General features: G+C 39.0%; 3 protein-coding genes and 1 long non-coding RNA gene across 7 annotated transcripts; 2 read left to right on the top strand and 2 right to left on the bottom strand.

Annotated features, from left to right (window-relative positions):
- Window positions 1-307: 307 nt before the first annotated feature.
- LOC131016063 (cellulose synthase-like protein D3) lies at window positions 308-4,990 on the bottom strand. Of its 4 annotated transcripts, none has more exons than XM_057944617.1 (4): window positions 4,738-4,990; window positions 3,284-4,191; window positions 2,383-3,190; window positions 308-2,310 (listed from the first exon to the last, which is right to left on the bottom strand). In XM_057944617.1, the coding sequence occupies exons 2-4, from the start codon at window positions 4,159-4,161 to the stop codon at window positions 553-555; spliced, it is 3,444 nt and encodes a 1,147-aa protein (XP_057800600.1). In that variant the 5' UTR covers window positions 4,162-4,191; window positions 4,738-4,990; the 3' UTR covers window positions 308-552. The 4 variants fall into 4 exon arrangements, with proteins under 4 accessions (XP_057800600.1, XP_057800601.1, XP_057800603.1 ...); XM_057944618.1 differs by having other exon boundaries at window positions 4,562-4,917; XM_057944620.1 differs by having other exon boundaries at window positions 3,284-4,170; window positions 4,738-4,917.
- Window positions 4,991-7,436: 2,446 nt separating this feature from the next.
- On the bottom strand, window positions 7,437-11,439 carry LOC131016087 (probable arabinosyltransferase ARAD1). The gene is made up of 9 exons (XM_057944662.1): window positions 10,829-11,439; window positions 10,475-10,648; window positions 9,616-9,773; window positions 9,381-9,522; window positions 9,147-9,262; window positions 8,924-9,062; window positions 8,504-8,614; window positions 8,286-8,354; window positions 7,437-7,818 (listed from the first exon to the last, which is right to left on the bottom strand). Exons 1-9 carry the CDS (start codon window positions 11,318-11,320, stop codon window positions 7,690-7,692), a joined length of 1,530 nt encoding a protein of 509 aa, XP_057800645.1. The 5' UTR covers window positions 11,321-11,439; the 3' UTR covers window positions 7,437-7,689.
- Window positions 11,440-13,074: 1,635 nt separating this feature from the next.
- Window positions 13,075-13,872, top strand: LOC131018878 (protein ALP1-like). Its single transcript, XM_057947573.1, has 3 exons — window positions 13,075-13,092; window positions 13,223-13,448; window positions 13,532-13,872. The coding sequence occupies exons 1-3, from the start codon at window positions 13,075-13,077 to the stop codon at window positions 13,870-13,872; spliced, it is 585 nt and encodes a 194-aa protein (XP_057803556.1).
- Window positions 13,873-18,992: 5,120 nt separating this feature from the next.
- Window positions 18,993-19,945, top strand: LOC131016149 (uncharacterized). The gene is made up of 2 exons (XR_009098872.1): window positions 18,993-19,203; window positions 19,709-19,945. It is a non-coding gene; the product is annotated as an uncharacterized LOC131016149 (long non-coding RNA).
- The last annotated feature ends 2,315 nt before the right edge of the window (window positions 19,946-22,260 follow it).

The raw sequence follows: 22,260 nt of genomic DNA, 5'->3' as shown, positions 1-22,260 counted from the left end.
GATTGCTACGTAGGTAAAAAACAATGTAGTTTGAGTTGTATACGAAGTTGTGTACTAAAATAACCAATCGTGTACAACTATTTACTTTAGATAATTGTGTACAACTGTATATCCTAAAAAATGATTAAATTTCGAGCGTTATTTCTGTCTCGTTTATTAAAATTGATATAATCATCAAATTCATATTTCGTTCATTATAAGTCGATGTAATCGTCAAATTTCTCAATACATACTACCGTATCATTGCTTTAGGGTTAACGATTCACAACTTATAAGCAATTTTACCAGTAACACACAATGCAAGGAATAGATCAATACAGCTTAGTTGCTAAAAAATGGGTGATCTCTTGATCAATAAAGTTCAAAATCTATAAGACTAAAACAATCAAAGAATTACCAACAACTCCTATGTTTTCCTCTATGCAGCTTTGTCTAAAATCGCAAGACTATACTACAACCAAATAATGCACAAAACATTACCAAATCTGTCTGAAAAATCCTCAAAAGAGAGAGAGCATAAGGAAGCTTGACCTCAAATAAATCATGGGTCAATCAAGGAAACTGAAAAGATCCACCAATTTGGTTGCTTCCCTCCGGAGGGTTGATTGCCACCCATAGGAGCGATATAATGATGGCGATAAGCCCCGACCACACGAACACAATAGTAGGCGTCCTCCCCCGTCTCCCCATCAGCCCCTTGGCGAAGGGATAGAGATGCGCCAACACCCAAAAGCTGAAGAAAACGCCACCCAAGAGACGACTCCACTGTGGTATCGTGCTGTAGATTGTCCGACTAATCCCAACCGCGATAGCTATCAAGTTCACCATCATGATCACAATCGGAGGGATCATAAGTGAAGTCCATTTCACTATGTAGAGATCAGCAAAGTCATCATCATCGTCGTCTCCTGCTGATTTGGACGTTAAAGTGAATGAGATCTCGACTCCAGCAACCACCTTCAGTAGACCTTGGAAGACAGCAGCCAAGTGCGCACTAGTCCCTCCGATCAACCAAAACTGCTCGTTCCTCCACCACTCTTCCAGCTCTATCCCCGCCCACTTCACCTCGAGCACAGCTAGAGCGCAGAGTGTTACGGTGATGGTCAGGAGGTAGACGAGGAACGTGACATCGAGGGATTGGACAATGAACTGCCCGGAGAAGAGGGAGAGCGCGGGGAGGAAGCAGTAGACAATCAAGAACACGGACGTGAAGGGATAGATTCCAACATTGAGGTATGCAATCCTCTGCAGGATCTTCATTCTCGAGCTGGCTAGGAGGGCATTGTTGCGCGAGAAGAAGATCTCGACTGAGCCAGTAGCCCAACGGAGGACCTGGTGGAGCCTATCCGTGAGGTTGATAGGCGCTGTGCCACGGAAGGCGTCTCGTTTGGTCACACAGTAGACCGATCTCCAACCCCGGTTATGCATTCTATATCCCGTTACAACATCCTCCGTGACTGATCCATAAATCCATCCAACGCGCTGCCCCCACTCGGATTTATCTTCATACCAACATGAGATGACACTGATCGCCTCTGCAACGGTGGATGCATCAAGAAGGTCACGTGGTATGGTGAGAGCGCCGGGCGGCCTTCCGTGCTTCACTGAGGGGTGGTCAGCTAGCGGCCGGCCTTGAAACTCCGCCACCGGAATGGAATCGATGAGTAGATTCGAGTTTCCAAACATTTTCGGAGCGAGTGAGAGGTTCATCTCTTCATCATCAGAGTCTCCCATTCTCAACGCCTTATTCTCCTCTGCATTGCTAGCGATGGCAGTGTGCTTCCTCCGACGGGGAAAGCAGCAACTGAGGAAGCCGGAGCTACGCTCCTTAGCTCGAGGAGGATCAAAGCCGTAAAGAGCAACCCTCCTGAAGAGACATCCAGTTCCAACATAAACCGGACCTTGTAGGCCATCGAGAGCTCGCATGTTCCCATCAAAGAAGACCGTGTTTCTATTGGCGTACCGGTCAGAGGGATCGATGCCTTCAAACCTCTGCGGGAACTGAACGTAGCAGATCCGGTCTCCGCCTCTATCCATCATGAAACACATTCCTTCCCTCATTGCTTGAGAGTTGTAGATGTAGTGATCACAGTCAAGGTTGAGAATGAAAGCGCCATTAGACATGATTGCTGAAGCTCGGACTAGAGCATTCATTGCACCGGCCTTCTTGTTATGATCATAGCCGGGGCGCTTCTCACGAGACACATAGACGAGCATAGGCAGGCGGATGTCAACATCCGTGAGGTCCATCACCCGGGGCTCCTCCGATGAGCCACAAAGCGGTTCGTCACTAGGAGGCTTCAACATCACCTACAATCACAACATCACAGTTAATTTTTGGTGAAGATTGCTTAGACAAGAAATAAAGAGGCATATCAAGACCTGTATAATTCCTGCATGATCACCCTTTGTGTGCTCAGCTGTAGGGCTCAACCAAGTTCCCGGCCAATGGGTTCCATCAGCCATCCATGTAGCTTTCTTGACCTTGATCGCCTCGAATGGCTCGTCGTCTTTCTTCTGTCTCTGCTCCTTCAAGGCCTTAAGCTCTTCCCTAGCATGATAGGCATCGGATCTACGACGAATAGATTCAGGCAGGCTGTTAATCCGAACCTTAAACTCATCATACTCACGCTTGACTCGTCTCCGGTCCTTGACAAAGTCACTAAGAACTTTATTCTTGTAAGGATCCTTCTTCAAGTTGAAGTAACTCTCCGGATTTCTAGGCTCAATGTTGTGTTTGCGGCAGAACGGGACCCACATGTTAGCAAAACTCGCGGCCTCAGCCATGGCCTCAAATGTCAGAAGTGCTCCTCCATCATCGGAGACATAGCAGGAGAGTTTCTCCACTGGATAGTCAGCTGCTAGTATAGACAGTATGGTGTTGGCAGTGACAAGAGGAGGCTCCTTCTCCGGATCTGCAGTCGAGACGAAGATATCCAGACCGGGCAGATCAGACTTCCCGGTGGGATTGTTTGGAGTAGGTGTCTCGAATTTCTCCTTCAGCACGTTGAGATCAGTCGCTCGATTGACAGGGCAGAGTTTCGGTAGCTGATCAAGAATCCAAGAAAAAGTGAACCATATTTCACAAACTACAGACATTCCCCAAAGCCAGACTGCATCAGTGTTTGGATGGCTGACTCTCCATGTCAAGAAAAAGCCAAGAATAACCATCCGAACTAAGACTAGAAGCCTGGACGAAACGAATGTCCGAAATCAAGACATAGACATAGCCAAGAAAAACTATAATGTAATAAAAAACACAGGTCGATTAGTGCTTATGTACCGGTAAGGACTGATAATGGCAGCCGGGATCTTGAGCTTGCGAGTGAGTGGTCTCCACGGTTTGCTCACCAAGTCAGAAGGCTCGACAGTGCGACTATCTTTCCCATCATCATATCCTCCCTCCTTTGGCCATATAGCATTTCCATATCCATAAGTCCCCTTTGTTTCAAACAGCCACCGGTTATGATCAAAATCCCCGGTTTGGCTCCTCATCAGCATTGACTTAGTCGACTTCATCAACGACAGCCTCCTCTCCACCTTCGACATCCCAGATGGTGGTGGTGGAAGCTGTGGCAGAGACGGCCAATTCTCCCTCTCCTCATCCAAATCAGCTGCATTGTACTGCTCCTTGCATCCGGGGCAGATCCCGTCTCCTGTTTTCAGCACATCAATGTAACAATCCCTACAAATCTTGAAATCACACTCACAAGGGAGGATATCATTTCCCCTTTCATCACTCATGACTTTCCCATCACAGCCAGCAACGGAGCAAGAGGATCCCTTTGCACCAGCCATCTGTGGATGGCTGGCATCCGAATCAATGACCTTGTCCATCAAATGAGCCCTTGTCATGCTGTTGAATCCGCCCGTGAAGAGTGAGCTCGACACATACTGCTCCTCGACCTTCTGTGTGACGGGGTTACTAGGCTGGTTGTCGGGGGTGAGGGGGATGTGGACCGTGTAGTCCAGAAAGTCGCCATTGCCTAGCTCGCTGTCGAGATCATCCCTAGAGTAGCTGACATAGCGGCCTGATGAGGTCCGACGAGCAAATGTGACGTGAGATGGCGGAGGCAGCGGCGGCCTCCCATTCTGAGACTCCATCATCTCAGAATCTGTGGATAAATTTGATCTACTCGCCTTAAACGATTTAGACGCCATTTAAATCACCTACTAATGTGAAGTTAGATCCTGAAATTAATACAAACAGATCACTAAATATCAAACTTTTGCTTCGTACTTGGTTCTAATATACAAAAACAAGAATATCAATATCCAAACAATGAAGCAAAATGACAGCAATTGGAAGTCATCGATAGAGACAAGGTGATATCATTCAGACCAATAATCGACTTCTATAAAAACAAACAAAAAATTGTCCAAATTAGATTGCTTCAAATCATCATTACATCTAACAAAATCTGTTTATCCAACTATATTTAAGGGGCATTTCACGATTGTACTAATTCACACAAATTCTCAGATTTTCCCATTCACAACGACGAGATCTTGCACGCATTTGAGGGATGTAAACGAAGCGACACTTGAAGATTGAACTTACTCAAAAATGATGATGATCGAAACAAGTCCCCAGTGAAGCATTTCAGAGGAGTTTCAGGGTCTTAAGCATTAGTGTGTTCGAATTGGAGATGAGTGATGAGATGCAAGTGCAACCATAAGATTCACTATGCAAAACGGATATATAATAAAAGTAAAAATGGTGGGCGGAAGTTATACCTACAAAGAGGTGAAGACAATTTGTGTATGTATTCAGTAATGCTCGCCGGCACTCTCCACTTGGCTTAAAATTCCTCTCTCTCTCTCTCTCTCTCTCTCTCTGATTACAGAAGCATGTTGCCCTTGAGAGAGAGCATTATTAATCTACAGTTTCAATCTTCGATCGCCTAATGTGCGTAAACTCTATCTCTCTCTCTCTCTCTCTCTCCTAGTGAGTTTATATAAGAGAGGCGGCACGCAGCTCTGAACATGAAATTTAACTGCTTAGTGATTTTTCTCCTACATGCTTTTACTCGCGTCTTTTTCCTCCACTTTTCCTTTCTCCGCTTATTTTTTTTAATTATTTATATTATTTTTATTTTCATTTGTCGCACAAAATTGATGGCAAAATGCAATAAGTAATCATTTTGCCTAAAGATCTCTAATATGTAAAAATAGGACGGCAGTCCCATGGTTTTCGCCAAGGACCCACCTTGGTCTGAATTTTTGAATTAATTACAAATATTGTTTTAAATATTATAGTAACGTTAACAATTATTTCATTAAATTTTTATTTCTTTACTTCCATCTACATTGATTTGACTTAACCTACCACATAATTACACTATAAATACAGCAATCCATAGTAAATGTCTAAATGACAACTATTATCTCATAAATGTTCTTACCTTCTACGCTTATTTGATTTGCGACTTTAATTATTGCTGGATTTTACCGCGAGATTATCCTAATGAATTAGCAAATTTTAATACGATAAAAAAAATTAAATGCCTTCAAATGTGCGATGCATCTATTCAATTAAAGTTTATTATTTTCCATTAAAATACACCAATTCTTAATTAAAGTTTATAACATACATCCAAATACATTCAAGACCACCTTAATAATAGCATTTCTTACTTTATCCACAAAACAAACAAGTAAAATGAAAATGAATAGGATTGGGCTATAACGCAATACTTGAGTTTTTTGTTCATTAATATTCCTAAAGATTTTGGGTGCAATTCAACCTTTTATTTTATTTTATTTTTGTTTATTATAGATGGTAGTGATTGAGCGTGTACGAATAAAAAGATTAAGGGGAAAAATAGAGAAGAAATGGGAAGTCGGTGATTTGGTATGATGATTCCACAGTAAAGAGACGACTTAATGCACATGGGAACGAAACAGCCAAGCAAATCAGGAAAATGTATCCCACGACCTATTGCTCCTCAAACGCGTTGTCCTTCACATGAATCATCAAACACTCCTTCTTCATTTTTTTTATTTATGCACTGGATCTTACACATATGATTCCTAAATCAATATAAATTGTGATTAATATTTGAAATTAAAGATTTTAATTTTAAATTCACGGTGATGTGATTTTTAAAAAAATAATCAAAAAAACATGATCAATATAAATTATTGATCTTTCATTCTACGAATATTATGAAAAAAATATGAAAGTAACATATAAAGGGTATTATTATTATTATTAAAGCAAAAAGTATTAAGTATTTATATATTACAAATTTATAATAACTTCTTTTTTCTTCAGCAGTATATCAATTATTTGGTTTTAAAATTTGTACACTATAGTAATATATTTAATATTCCTTTTGTCCCCAAAATAATTTCCTAACATTCTTTTTAGGCCTGTCTTTAATAAAATAAAAATAAAAAAATTAGACACTATCTCATCACAATTAATCCCTCATTTATTTATTTTTCATCTTTTTATCATTTTTAAATTTTATTTATTTTTACTTTTTATTTTTTCATCTTAAAACTTGCATCCCCTTCATAGGAAGTTATTTGGGAAAGGACGAAATATATAAAATCATGTGATCAAGAAACTCGTCAACATGAGAGAGAATTGAGCTTCCACTACCTCACCTCGCATCACATGCCAATCTAAACATCAATCCCCTCTGATATCAGTTTAGATTAATTATTGCGAAATACTTAATAATCTGTTGCATTAGTCTATCTAATCTACATCAATTATAAAAGAACTTTGTTTTATAAAATTTAATTTATCTATATAATGAATCTGAAAATATATTATGATTTATATTTTATTATTTAACAATTATTTAAATTGTAGTAGTAGTATCCATTAGAACTCTTCATCCACATAAATTGCTATCTTTTATTCTGTAAATTATTACATAAGTTACTAGTATTTTCTATTATGTAAATTTAATAATTTATAATTACAATATGAAGGATTTATTTATTAGTTTTACTTGAAGTTTAATTTAGCTAAAATCCCTATTATTAAAGTTAATAATAACTTATAAAATAAACATGAATTTCATAATAATCTTTTCTTTTTATCGTTCCTTTTTTCTAATGACAACAAAATTAAGTGATGCTTAAGTAATTTTTTATATTAAATTTGGATGATTTTTCAATTTTATGAGTTTCATAATATTATAATTTTCAAACATTATCTAATAATTGGTTAAAAAATATATTAAATAATAAATTTTACTATAAAATAAAATAAAATATAAATTTACACTCATAAAAATTATTTATTAAAATAATTTATTTTTAGGTGCAAATCCATGTCATCTCTGCCAAGTGCCAATGTACTAAAATATGGCACATAAAATCCAAACACATTTAGACACGCTCAGATAATATACAATCGACTATTAAAATAATAGCCCATGCCGTGGCTTCAAGCAATAATGCAGCACAGTAGAATATACAACAATTGTAAGTATATAAATAGTAAAAAGATGTATAGAAGGAGTGAAGCATCTTCTGTAGATCTAGGTACATTCTCTTTGATTTTGAATTTAGTAAACACGTATATCACTAGAAAAGAATAAGGATGAACAACACAGTAATTCGAAATATTTTGTCAAAACAATTACACAAGTTGGATAAATCTAAAAAGAAATGTAAAGAGAGGAAATGGAAATAGAGTAGAGTTTTCAGTGGTTCTTTGATAGACAATCAGGAGAAGGGAACTGGGCTAGTACTGTTCCGTCGCCTGCATTCGCAACTGCAGATGCTTCTAGATTCTTTCACGACGCGATGTGATCTCCGTGAATGAAGCTTGATGTTAACCAATTTACCTGCCATCTGTTCAAAGTGTGAATGAATGAGAATTGCTTTAAACTTGGATGGCTAATATAGTACTAATAGGCAGAGACTAGAAGGCTGCCTAATGTAAAACAGCATAATTCATAAGAAAACAGGCTCGTTGAAGTAGTTTTGGGAGTTTTGATCCAACATTTAGCAAATGCCAATGCCACCACTAATTTTGACGACTCTAACATGATTATTGGATGCAAACTATACTTCGATAAATTAGCTTATTCAGTAATAGAAAAATAATAAAATCATGATAAGTAATTTTTGTAAGCTTTCTGAATGCAGCTAAGAAACTGAAACTGGAGTTTTACTTATTTTACATTTTAAGGCGAGCAAAAGCCACTAACCCATAGTAGATCCACATAGCATGAAGAAGTCAGCATTTAGCACGGCAATTTCATTAAAAACTTCATAGCTAAAAATAAATGACTTGTAGAAAGGATGGGAATACGAACCATTCTCCAAACCAAGTCTTCTGGACCCAATGGCTGAGCAGGATGGGAATATAGAAAATGCCTTGAGTACTGAAATAAGTAAACAGTTGGTAACCATAAACAAGAACAGAAAAATGCATCGCCTAGTCCATTAATAATTAAGTGAAAATAATTAATAACTGTTCATAGGCTTAAAGTAAAAAATGACGATTTACTAAAGAAAATGAAGATGCAAATACCTTAGCAAGATTTATTTGCTTCTGTCTTATTTGAGAGGGAGAAACATTTCTTAAATAGGATAAGAGCCATCCTGGCTGCATGGCATCACTAGAAGAGACGAACACAGCAATCTGTCATAGAATAAGGGCCTCAGTCACCAAAGCAGTATATTAAGTTGTAGATATGGAAAATAAAACATGATCTCAAGCATGTGGTGCAGTGCTGCACATTGCTTATCCAGACAGAGTTAGCAATAAACCTTTAAAATTCATATTTGAGCAGCACTAACCACCTCATAAATGTAAAAAGTGGTTTTTCATTGCTTACTAACTAAAATTCGGATTTAGTCCTTGCACGCATTTTTAATCCCATAAGTTACCATTTCAAGGAGATAGAGTGAATAACTTGCGTGGTGAAACCTCAAACAAGAAGGCATATACCTTGCTGTAATCAAGAATTCCTTCAAAAGGAAGCTCCAACTCATCACTAACTATTACAGGGATGCAGCCACTGACAATTGCATCAAACAACCTAGCAGATGAAGGAGTATCACCAGCTGGATTAAGACAAAAGATAGACCTGATGAACAAGAAAAAACCAAATAGATCAGCGGAATTTCTTTTGTTGGTCATACAGAATTTAAATTATGCAGCTCAAGTTTACTTGCGCATGCCAATCTGAGCTGCATTCTTTCCCCCCTCTCCAGTAGTACCCTCCTCTATGATCACATCATTGGCTCCATTAAGTTCTGCCACAAGTTTAGCACGAATTTTACCGCCCTGAGAACAAAAACAGTATTTGTACTAGCAAACTTAAGTACGGAATTGATATGGGCTATTAGCCTAAGGATCCAATTAAGTTAAAAAAATCACATGTCAATATAGAATGAGATCTTACAGCATTTCTTTTCAGCCTTCCACGAAAAAATAGCAGTGTAGTCCTCTTTGATACAGACAAACATCTGGAATCACACAAACGGACATTGGGGACATATGGCAGTATCAGGTCTTTCTCAAGGTACACTTGTCCAGGCTTATACCTGAATTGTCAAGACAATCACATACCAGCTATTACATGTCTGCAGTTAATTACAATATTTGGTGCACTAACAAAATTTAAAGGGGAATCTGACCAATTCCCAGTTGAGTCCATATCTGGAAGGAGCCAGATTGCTTTCTTCAGAAACTTCCGAACAGATTTAAATGACCAAGGATGATGAACTGGTAAGATATGATCTCTACCCTCAGACCGGTTCCAAGCTGGTTGGTCTGTGACCCACTTTAGGGCTTCCTACATTTCCAAAATGTAGCGAATATGTTACAAATCGTACAAGAGATGCACGCTCATTGTCTCCTAGGGGAATCTCAGAAAGAGAGTAGGTAAAATAGGGATAATGAAAATTAAAGATTGGATTCAAAATAATGTCAATTTTTTGAAGATATTGGCCTCATATGATGTCAGACGGAATGTCATCAATAAAAGGTAGATAAAATACATAATATTCTGCCCTTGCTTTTGTTAATCTCATCCAATGATGAGCATCACCAGGAGATATTGACGCAGTTCAAGGACAAAACAGGAAGACAGGAAAATGCAGAAGATGATGGATTAGTAACAGTCTACAAGTTTTTACATTAAGTTTGAGGATTGTTTTACCTTTTCATCATACATCAGTTTTTTTCAAAATTGAGAAATGAAGAAAAGTGTTTTTCCCAAACAGAGTTGAACATAGTTAACATATTATTCCATCAAAATGTTAAAAAGTCTCCATAAGGTTTGCAGAATAGAATAGAGCAAATCATAAACCTTGTGATAGAATGCAGTCCAATTTCCCACAAGATAACGCTGACCGAAAACAAAATCCCATTCCATCTCATGATAATTATTAACACATGCATGCAGTGGTAGCTGCTAAAAAGTGCTACAAACATTTTTAAACAAACATTAAAAATAAAAAGGCAAAGAAAGAGACTATGGCAACGCACTCACACCCTATAAAGAGCCTTGCATTGCTGTTTCTCCAACAAGAAAAAGCTGATTGTGGTGAAGAATGGAATGTAGAACAAGTCTGCCTCTTCCTGCTTGTGAACTCTCACCACATTCTTCAGTAACCTCTCTGATTCCGGTGCTATCAAGTCCGCCCATAACCAATAATCAATCGAATGCTACAATCAATAAATCACAACATAAATAAAATATAAATTAAAAGGAAACTAGCATAGTAAAACACTAGGCTCACATTCAGATCCAATGACTCAAGCTCATGTAACACAAGTCGTAAACAATTTACGAATCCGGTAACAAGATTTAGAATCAACACTAAACTCTGTTTAATCAAAACTCACCTGCTCAATCAACCGATGGACAGGACTGCCATTGGAGGTGAGATTACTGGTCACTTTATACGTATCGTGAAACAGCCAGAGCAAATCGTAGGTGAACTTCGACGGCATATCATACACATAAACCCTAATCGGCGTGCAAAACGAACTCTCGCCTCCGTAAAGACGTTTCTCCTCTTCCTCCGAAATCAAATCGTCTAATCTCTTCACATCTCGTTCATCAACGTCGCCTCGAACGCTGTCGTCCGGGCTCCTGGACGAAAATTTGGATTTATGATTGATAAGAAACTTCTCAAGCGAGGAAACGAACGAATAATCGACGTTAGGGTTTGGAGCTGCAGGGAATGTGGTAGCGTGGAGAGTGGGGGAAAAAGAGGGAGAAGAAGAGGAGCGGAAGATGTAGAAGATGAGAGAGAGGAAGATGAGAGAGAGACCGAAGAGGAGGAAAGGAGATCTCTGAGATTTTGCGGCGGCGGAGAAGTGTCTGCCGGCCATTTTCCGACGGCTGAATCGCCTCAGTCGGGAACTGCCACTCTGTTTTAGTGTCCGAACTCGTTAAAACTAACAGATTTTCCAAATGAAATTCGCATTTTATCTCTTACTTTCAATCAAAACCAAGATTTGGTTGATTTATACTCCCGTACCTAAAATAACTTTATCTTTGGAGATGATAAGGGTTTAAAAAAAAAATTATAAAGTGTATTGATAGTGGATAAAAAGTGTTATACTAAAATTACAGAATCGATCACCTATCCATCGTGGGCAAGCATAACGTGCCCACCATTGATGTGGCAATTTTAATTAGGAAAGATAACTAATAAATCTTACTCTAATTAAAATTATCTTACTATAATTATAATTGTCACATCATGGTGGGCACGTTATGCATGCCCACGGTGGGTAGGTGATCGGTTCTGATACTAATTATTATTGAAAGTTGTGAAAAGATTTTATACTCCTTCCGTCCCATTATTCATGGGACAATGCTTTGGGCACGGAGATTAAGGAGTAAAGGTATGTGGTCCATTTGATTAGGTTTGTGTTTAGAAATTCTTTATTAAAGTTATTTAAATTGTGTAATTTAATTTAAATTACTGTAACTTAATTTAATTTTCAAAATCTTTATTTAATTAATTTAAATTTAATTTCCATAATTTATTTTGAAGTTGAAATTTAAATTATGTGCAATTTCATTACACTTATGGATTCGAATTTTTCTCAGATTCGAAGTTTATGTGTTGCAGCAGATCTGAAAAATTAAGGTTCAACACCTTGCGATTTGTTGGAGTTTTTCACGGCCACCGTTAGCGAATGACATCGAGTTAGTGTTTCTGTATATTCGTATTCAATATGAACGAGAATAGGGCAATGAAAATATATAATACACATTTGTGCTTGATAATCCTTATGTGTTGTCGAAATGATAAATGCATTTATGTGAAAACCTTCGTACGAACCCCAAATTTCATTCAAACCCCGAAAAATAGATTATTAAAAAAAGATATATTGCAGTTGATTAGGTTATTTTCGTAGCTCATTTTTGTGACTGAATTCGTTGCTGCTCTTGATTGGCAAGCTTTTTCAAATTATGCAATTCATATGTGGTCTCGTGGGTGTAGTTGATATTGGTTGGTATCTATGTGATAGATTTTTGTATTTTTTATTGCACTTAAGTCATGTTATGATATTACTTGTGATTCTTGTGCAGCCACTTGTTTTCAATTTGTTGGACTAGAATTGAAATGTCGACTAACAACGTTACCACAGTATGCATTTACTTATTGATGGAAAAAAATTTCCTTCGACACTTAATTTTCATGGTTGTTGCTTATCGTGTCATGCTTAAGATGTGATCCCGTAAACGAAAAAGATGCTCTAATGCAGCAGCTTTTGGGAATATAGAACGCATTCCCGATCAGATTACTCAGATGACTAGGCTTGTAGGTGTTAGTGATTTTGATTGCCTAGCAAACTTGCGAATGGATCGCAATACGTTTGGTAGATTATGCATTTTGTTGCGTGATATGGGGGGGGTTAACTGATGGGAGGTACATTCGGGTTGAGGAGCAAGTTGCAATGTTTCTGTCTGTCTTAGCACACCACAAAAAAATAGGGTCGTTAAGTTTGATTTCTAGAGGTTCGGTCAAACTGTTTCCAAGTTTGTGCACCTGGTTCTTAAGGCAATATTGAAATTGCACACCATTTTACTTGTGAAACCAGCTCCTGTCCCAGACGATAGTACCGACAACATGTGGTGTTGGTTCAAGGTAAGCTCCATCTTCTTTTTTCTAATTTCCCCTTAATCCATTTTTTGTAATTTTGTTACATTAACAAAAACAATTTAACGAATTTATTAAACTGAATTTGATGTATATTTCAATTATGAGTTTTGTGTAGGGTTGTTTGGGTGCTCTTGATGGTAGTTACATTAATTTAATGGTCAGTAACGTTGACAAGCCGATATACTGTACCCGTAAAGGGCAGATTGCAACAAATACCCTTGCCGTTTGTGACCGCAATATGCAGTTCGTCGACGTGTTACCCGGATGGGAAGGCTCAGCCGTGGATTCGAGGATTTTGCGCGATGCCCTACAACGTGCAAATGGATTGAGGGTGCCCAAAGGTAATGCACGAGAAATATTATTGCAGATTGTGTTTGAATGATGTAAGTAGATTGTATTCTCAAGTGTTAAGTGTCCATTACAGGCAACTACTATCTATGCGACAATGGGTATGCGAACAACGAGGGTTTCCTTGCACCATATAAAGGGATACACTACCATTTGAAGGAATGGGGACCGAATGCAAGTAGGCCTCAAAATGCAATGGAGCTGTTCAATTTGCGCCATTCGAAGGCACACAATGTTATTGAGCGAGCGCTTTGGATCCTGAAAATGCGCTGGGGCATTTTGAGGAGCAGCGTCTTTTACCCCGTTAAGACCCAAATTCGCTTAATTATGTCGTGCTTCATCTTGAATAATTTTATCCAATCCGAGATGCCCGATGATCCTATAGAGCGAGAGTTTGATAGCGTACCAGAAAAATGATCAGGCAGGCAGGAGTAGAGATCGATGGTGATTTCATTGATGGTATCGAATTTTCTCCCTAATGAAATGCGGAACGAGATGCCATTGCCCAGGCGATGTGGTTGTCCTATATGACCAATAATTGACGTGGCTCTTATCAAGATGAGACTGTTATTTTAGACTTAATTTCTCTTGTGTTGGAATTGGTATTCGTCCAATGTAGTGTAGTAGTTAATTAGCATTTGAATGTGTCTGAATCAGGAAGTTTATCCTTTTTCTGTTTTTGGCAATGCTTGATTATTGGAAATTGCAGACTTTGTGATTAATTGCTGCTGTCAGTGATAATTGGGTTAGTTATTATCATTTGGGCAGTTGATGCTCTCTCTATATTGGACCCTTTTGGGGTGTGCTTCCGGCTTGTGCTAGGAGTGAACAATGTTATAGATATTGATTAGTTCCTAGCACGTATATATTGATGTATAATGTCTTTGGTGGTGTACTGCTCTCTCTATATTGCTTTGGTGGTATACTGCTCTCTATACTTGTTGCTATGGATATTGATTAGTTCCTAGCATATATATTGAACCGATTTATGATCTTCTGATGTAACCACAGATCATGAAAATGCGACTTGCCCCTCAATGCAGTTGCAGACGTGGTCGGATGGTGCTTAAGTGTGCCGGGCCAAAAGCTTATCATACGGGCAGGTGGTACTACAAGTGTCCGTTAGGACAAGATCACGAAGGGGGATTCATATGGTATGACGAGTACCATCCACCATGGTTTGGAAACACCGAGAATTCATCGTATTGCTCTGCTTCAAATTATCAAGGATAGTTTTCAGATCATGTGTCTACTTCAACTGCTATAGATTCTCAACCTTCCACGTCCCAAACTCCGATACGAGTTTACCGGGATAACGACGTCCACATCCCACTATACTTTTTGTTGATTATCACGATAGTCTTTGGTGTGGTGCTTGGCAACCTCATTTAAGTAATACTCCGTTAAATTAGACAAATTAGATGAATTTGAGAGCCTATAAATTAGTGGTGATTGTATTTTCAAGCATTTTGTAATGTCTTTTGGCCTTCATGACTGTGCTTGTTCAATTTTTCGAATTGGTGATCATGTAATGATGTAACTTGGCCCTTAATGCAGTTTGGATAACTTAAATTAGTTACACGATAGTTTTTATTAAAACATTGATTGAATTTTGTGGATTGAAATTGTGTATATGCAACCACCAAGTTTTGTCACACGTAGCTTCTCATTTATATAAATTGCAGTTCCTACATGATTTAATGACATGTAATGATGCCAATTCAGTCCATTGCAGTTAAGTTTTACTACCCAAATGAAATTGAGAAAGTGGTTGTGGTGACTATTTTACAAAAATAGGCTCATCATGTCAAATCCCTATTAATCTAATTAATGCCCACAACTACCGCTGTTAATGCCACTTCTGATAAACTCCTTCAAGTGATTTTTTTGGCTTATATAAGTCAATCTTTATTCGTGGTTGGTGACCAGAAACATCTCAAAACACTCCACATATTTATCGAAAAAATACCATGAATCCATTCAACGACCCTAATCAAGACAAGTTTCTTTACGATGCCAAATGGAATGTGGCACTTGATGCATATCTCATGAACATACTTGTTGAGAGTGAAGAAGAAGTTAAACCAACATTACCAGTCGATTCGCCACATGCACTTATATGTGCAATGGAAGCATTGAACAAGAAACTCAAGGCCGGCGTCACTTACAGTGACATACTTGATCATGTGCAATTTCTGAGGAAGCGCTACACTCTATTCAAGAAGCTAGCGTGCCGTGTTGAGACGACGTGGGACGCCCTCAACAATCGAGTATACGCGGACGACAAGATCTGGAAGATCATCTTTGAGGTACGTAATGGCTACCTAATGAGCTTTAGTTTTTCTACTTCACATCTCATGGCTTTGACATCTCGAAGTATTGAATCTTTTATATTTTTTTCCCAAGGACGATCCATTTACCAGAGCCTATCACAAGAATGCCCAAGTATGCCTGGCCTTTGCTTGATATGGATAACCTTTTACCGAACGGAGATCACCCGTTAGGCCCCTACCGTCCATGGTTTGGCACAGATCCATCCAAAATTACTAGACTCAACCGAAAGCACAAATGTCTCACAATAGATTTACATATCGACAACAGCTATTTTCACTCCTTAACCTTACCAAAGGATCTACTCACACATATTGATAAAACATAAATACGAAATAGCATGAACACAACATGTAGTAAAGATAAAATGCTTGAATTGATAAAAGTACCAAGGCAAATTGTAGTGACCCGCTCTTTTATATATTTTTAAATCCAGTAATGAGTGTTTATTTTTGTTCATCAGTGAATGAAAACGGTTATTATCCTGATATGAATTCAGCTTATGATCCTGAATTTATATTGTTAAAGCAGTCAATGATATTATTTCAGAGTTATAACTGACTTAGCAAAGTCACGTTATTTATTTAAGCGAGATGGAATTAGATTTTATTCTTACTCAAGTTGTGGATTATTTCAGACTCGTGAGTTAATTAAATCTGCGGATTTAATTTAGATATCAGATCAATGAACGAATTAAATCTACGGATTTAATTTAGATTCATTTTATAACTTATCGATTTTAACGAGATATCACATGTCGAAATCGAGATTTATTTAAATAAATAGTACAAACAAATATGAGCACGCGATCCACTTTATAGTTACCGAATCACCGAGACAGAGAAAATACATCAATAATTTTCCTCTACATTTTTTTTTCCTTTCTTTTTCTTCTCTTTTTCTTTCCATTAATTTTGTTCCCCACTTCTTGCCCACCACTATACTTTGCCAATCCTCTATTAATCATCACCCCACCATCTTGTTGTTCCACCTGCAATTATCGAAGGAAGACTTCAATTATTGCTGCCAAATCCTTAAGCCATTCCAGTTCATATAACTCAAGCAACAACCAAGCAGTTGAAAACAAGTGAGGTAATTCACTATCTCAATCAACCATTCCAGAAAACATTCATATCAAAGCATGATCATGATCAGTTATACATTTGTAATGTGATTCCACAAACAAATAGAAAGGAACCACTTTAGCTCACCATTGTCACTAATAGATGAACGAATATATCCATAGCACGCTCACTATTAGATAATTGAATTCAGATTTTCTCCTGAAGGAGTCTTTATGCATATTGATTTCTAATACGCAACGAAAACAAACGAGACTAGAGAACTTAGCTTTAGGATGAGTGGTACTGGACTGTCGGAGCTCTGCGACTCACAGCGACGGTGGCTCCGGAAGAGTCGACTGCCGGATTCTTGCTGTTAACAGCAGCGGCTGACGGTGGCGCTCCCAAGCGGCGACGTCCGGCGATAGAACTCCAAGCCGCGACCCGGCGAAACAGCAGCTGTAGTTGGAGGCGTGGTTCGAGCCTTCGACTCCGGAAATAGCAGCAACGACAGACCCCCCTGCTCGCCGGACTCGTGCGAAGCGGCGGTATACCCATCGCCCGCATCCAGCAGCAACGGCTCGGTGCAAGACGGCGGTGGCGATTCCAGGCCGGAGCAACGCTGGCTTGAGGCGACAACGTCGCCGAAGATTCCAGTAGCAGCAGTGGCGTCGGGGCTCGGGGAAATCGACGGAGGCGGCGGAAATCTCGAAGGCAGCCGACGACGCAGCAATAGGCAACTGTGAGCAGGCCTTTGTTCGCCGGAAATCGCACAGCAGCAGCGGCTGACTCGCCGGATTTCGGAGCGGCGACGGCGGCGCCTCGGCTGGAACGAGAGGAAGAAATATAGAGAGAAAGAGCTCGGCAGATCTGAAAATCCAGAGAGAGAGAGGGAACCGAGAAGTGAGGGGAGGAGGCAACGGTGAGGCGGCGCGCCGGAGGCGGCGCCGCTCTCAGCCGATTGAAGAAGGCTGAGCGAGAAGAGGAAAGAGAGAGGGAGGCGTGAGTTTGAGGGTGAAGTCTCGACTGGTTGAGGAGAAAGAGAGAGAGATCGGTCCTTGAGAGAGAAAAGGGATGGACCGAGAGTTGTTGGGAGAGAAAGAGAGTTGGGCTCTCAAATTTTATTTGATTGGGCCTTGTTTTTTTTTCAGTTGGGCCGAAAATTTTTAGATTTGGGCCTCCTATTTATTCAATTGGGCCTTGTTGTATTTATTGATATGGGCCGATTTTTAATTATGAATTGGGCCTCTGATTTTATTTATATGGGCCTTGGTTAATTTATTTCGTTGGGCCTCGTTTGATTAATTTAAGGGTTTGGGCTTGGTTTAATTTATTTATGTGGGCCTCATAATTTTAATTATTTGGACTTTCTTTTATTTAAGTTGGGCCTTCCCTAATTTAATTGTTTTGGGCTCCCCTTATAATTCATAAATTGGGCCTTTATCTATATTATTTGGGCCGAATTATTTGAGCTTGGGTTTGTTTTATTCTAAAGGAAATGAGCTTCCAATTTAATTGATTGGGCTTTCACTTAAATTCGAATTGGGCCAGTCTTTTATTTAAATGGCCATTCCCATTATTTCTATTGGGTTTGAATTATTTTAAAGATTGGGCTGATGCTTATTTTACGATGGGCTATTATTCTAATCTCATTTATATTTCAGCTGGGCTGAGTTTTATTTAATTTTAAGCTCAGAATAATTCATTCTATTCTTGGGCTAATTTTAAATTATGGACTGAAATTTTATTTAGTTGGACCTTACATGATTTATTTATTTGAGCCCAACTATTTATTATTTAATCATTTGGGCCAAGAATGATTTAATTACTAAGCCCAATGAATTATTTTTAATTGGACCTTTCATTTTAGCTATCCAGGCCCATTTCTGCTTAATTAATTATTGAGCTACCTTATGTTGAGCCTTTTAATTATTCGAACTCATAATAATATTTCAAATTCTCATTATTAAGCCCGGATAATTATGAGTTTATAAAGCGAATAAGCTGAAGTATTTAATTATTTTCTATCGACTACGAGGAGCGAGATTTATTTAATCGACGGATTAGAACACCCTGAAGAGAACGGATTAATTTTAGCTAATTATCCGGAACCATGAGACGAGACTTAGCTTTTGTTTAAATCCGATAACCTGGATTAACAATAGAAATTCCCTGATTATTATTTCAGAATAATAATTCATGCATAAGGATCATGCATAGTTAAATACACATTCTCATTTGAGGATTTTTATTCGAGCAAATATCTTATATATGTACATATATTCTCGTAATAAAGGTCAAGGGCGAGATTGACAATCTATTGAGGAGCTTCTGTACCACAAAAAGTTTCTAACAGGTGGGCATTACTTTCATATATATCAAATGAGTTTAAATGTTACGTTCAAGCAAGTTATCTCATGATTAAATTAATTGAAGTTATTTCAAATATTGTCTTGCCATAAAATATTTAAATTTCAGTATGATATCTATCTGATGTGACTTTTATTATGCAATCGAATTCGGGTCCTGAGCAGTTGATAGCTATCCTGCCAGGACTAGTGTACACCAGTGACCGTGAGTCATCTAGCGGGTTGGCCGGTCAAGTGACCGTGAGAGGTGGCCACCTCTCCGGCACAAAGTTCCAGATATGATAGATTACAAGAGAACTTAGACTGCAGTCGAACTTTAAGAATCACAAATGAATTTAGTAAGCTTGGGCCTTTTAGTGAAAAACTCCCTTGCTGTACTGTTTAATTATGGCATGACAATTTACAGTTTTGAAGCATGTATTTTATACTTAGGCATACGTGCCCACTGAGTACTTTTGTACTCAAGCCCTGCATATATTTCTAAATGTGCAGGTTGAGCAGCTGCCGATGGTGATGAAGTGACGAGCGGGATTCTTTTGTCTTATTATGTATTAATGAACTCTAGGGTTACATGTCTTCATACATGTAATCAGAATCATATTCCGCTGCGTACTCAGAAGTTTTATGTTTATTTGGCTAAGTCAGAGATATCTGAACTTACTAGTTATTTGAGTCTATACGACTAAACTTCTGTTATATTATAAATATTCCTTTTGTTAAATTATGAAATGTGATTCTTCTTTGTTTAATTATTCCCTTTCTACCCCGTTTCTAATCTCCCTCCATTAGTCACGGTTTCCCCGGCTTAATTATCCTTAATTAGGACCGGTCGTGACAGAGTGGTATCAGAGCAGTTCATTTGCTCTGAACCCTAGAGTTAGCCATTTTTCTAGTATGATCACTAATATATATGAGTCAGTCAACCAAAGCTCATCACTTCATCACATCGTCATGCTCAGCAAGAAAGAAGGTGGTAATGATTTTAAAACATTGAGAAGTTCACGTTTTATATGAAAGTACTGATGCTTACATTCAAGTTGTATGCTTTATTGATTGATTAGATATCTCAATGAACTTAGATGCGTTAAGAATGCATGATCACTGTTACGAGAAAAACAATAGAAGCTAGAAACTCAGTTATATTTCACTATAGCCATGGTGAATAGCTAAGAAAGAGGAAGAGAATCCAATGAAGGCAGTGCAAGCGGAGTGCCACGCACGAATCACTGATGCAGGCATAGTTCTTCATTCAGGTTGTTCACGCGAGACGAAGCACCTAATCGACTATTGCCTTATTCGATGATAGTTTAAGTATGATATTGCTTATAGCGATGAGTGCGACTTATGTAATCAGTTAGCTAATCCCTAATAAGCTGAGACTCGCTTCTAGCCTCGATTATCACTAGCTATGGCTTAAGGATAACCTTCATGATTCATGTATGAACTTCAGAGTTAGACTTATGAGGGGTCAAAATGCTTTGTATATAATGTTATAATATTACGATTAAAGCTATCAGCTTATAGTTTCAGATATTCGGAACCATTCTACTTACAGTACCAGGGCTAGAACAAAACATGGCCTCACCACCCATACAACCAGAACATAGAATAGAAGAACTATTCTTATGACATAGTTCTCATTGATACTAATTTCTCATGAATATATAGTGACCTTATTGGTCTTTCGCGGCAAGTCGTTCCGCTATGTTCTATTTATATGTTCGCTTAAGTTTTAGCAGGAACAGAACTCGATGAGTTAAGGAGTAACTATAAAAATGATAGTATGTCCTTATTGCGTTTTAATGCGCTGACAACTTGTGTTTTGACTCATTAGAATGCCACCGAAACGAGGGCGTCCGAGAGGAGGGGGAAGGATTCCCCGGAATGAAGGAAGAGGCCCAGAAACAGGGCCAGAACCAGAAATAGTTCAACCACCTGTTCAGCCAGAACGGCGGATTGAAGAATTATTCTTACGACAGAACCCACCTACCTTCAACGGGACAGGAGACCCGGCAGAAGCTGAAACTTGGGTTCGCGCTATTGAACGCATTTTCAACTTCCTGCGTTGCACCGACCAAGAACGTCTGACTTGTATGTCCTTTCAGTTGACTGGGTCAGCTGATTTCTGGTGGGAAGCAAGGATGAAAACGATGACAGCAGAGCAGTTAGAAAATCTGACCTGGGAACAATTCAAAGCCGGTATATATGACAAGTATATACCCAAGAGCTACCGCAAGAAAAAGGAAGCTGAATTTTACAATCTGAAACAAGGGAAGATGTCGGTAACTCAATACGACAGGATGTTCTGCGATATGTCTAGATATGCACCGGAACAAGTTGACACAGATGAGAAGATGGCTGAAAAGTTTTGTGCCGGTCTGAGGCACGAAATTAGGATGGCTTTGGCAAGCCACGGAGGATTGTCTTACACTGAGTCGCTCAGCCGAGCATTAGACATTGAAGCAGCCATGCCAGGAGAAAGACCTGCAACTGTACCTACGCCAGCACCTTCACATGATCAGAATCATAATCAAAATTTTAGAGGAAAGAGGAGATGGGACAACAGTAACCCGAACCAAGGTGAGAAGAGGCCATGGCAGGGACGGGTTTTCCAGTCACAGGGCTATGGAGGCCAGAGTGCACCGAAACAGATGGGAAATGACCAACAGAGGGTCCCACATTGTCCCAAATGTAACAAAAATCATGTGGGAATCTGTAAGGCCGGCAGTGATAGTTGCTATATCTGTAACCAGAAGGGGCACTATGCAAACCGGTGCCCGAATAAGCAACATGGAACGGGTTCAAGGCCAAACCCACCTATCCAGGCTCCACCTCTGCGAGCAATTCAAGCTTTGCCCCAATCATACCCAAGGCAGCAACCACAGTATCAGCAGCCACAACAGCACCAACAGCTACAGTACCAACCCCAACCTCAACAACCATATCAGCAACAGGCCCGCCAACAACAGCAGCGACAACAGAAACAACATGAAAAACCTCGTCATGCTAGAGCCTATGCTATGAGGCAGAAGCAGCCCGAGAAC

Source organism: Salvia miltiorrhiza, chromosome 3 (assembly GCF_028751815.1).
Source record: "Salvia miltiorrhiza cultivar Shanhuang (shh) chromosome 3, IMPLAD_Smil_shh, whole genome shotgun sequence".
Lineage (NCBI taxonomy): Eukaryota > Viridiplantae > Streptophyta > Magnoliopsida > Lamiales > Lamiaceae > Salvia > Salvia miltiorrhiza.
The sequence above is the reverse complement of the archived record's forward strand: the minus strand, read 5'-3'. Positions and strand labels throughout refer to the sequence as shown.

Bases quoted from the DNA above. Each gene is read 5' to 3' on its own strand.
- LOC131016063 (XM_057944617.1), bottom strand. From the start codon at position 4,161: ATGGCGTCTAAATCGTTTAAGGCGAGTAGATCAAATTTATCCACAGAT. The intron at 3,191-3,283 runs GTACATAAGCAC...CGTTTCGTCCAG, and splicing joins GCCATTATCAGTCCTTACCG to GCTTCTAGTCTTAGTTCGGA. The intron at 2,311-2,382 runs GTCTTGATATGC...TTGTGATTGTAG, and splicing joins ATCATGCAGGAATTATACAG to GTGATGTTGAAGCCTCCTAG.
- LOC131016087 (XM_057944662.1), bottom strand. From the start codon at position 11,320: ATGGCCGGCAGACACTTCTCCGCCGCCGCAAAATCTCAGAGATCTCCT. The intron at 9,774-10,474 runs GTGTGAGTGCGT...TTGGAAATGTAG, and splicing joins AATGCAAGGCTCTTTATAGG to GAAGCCCTAAAGTGGGTCAC. The intron at 9,263-9,380 runs GTAAGATCTCAT...TTTTGTTCTCAG, and splicing joins GAAGGCTGAAAAGAAATGCT to GGCGGTAAAATTCGTGCTAA.
- LOC131018878 (XM_057947573.1), top strand. The intron at 13,449-13,531 runs GTAATGCACGAG...TGTCCATTACAG, and splicing joins TGGATTGAGGGTGCCCAAAG to GCAACTACTATCTATGCGAC.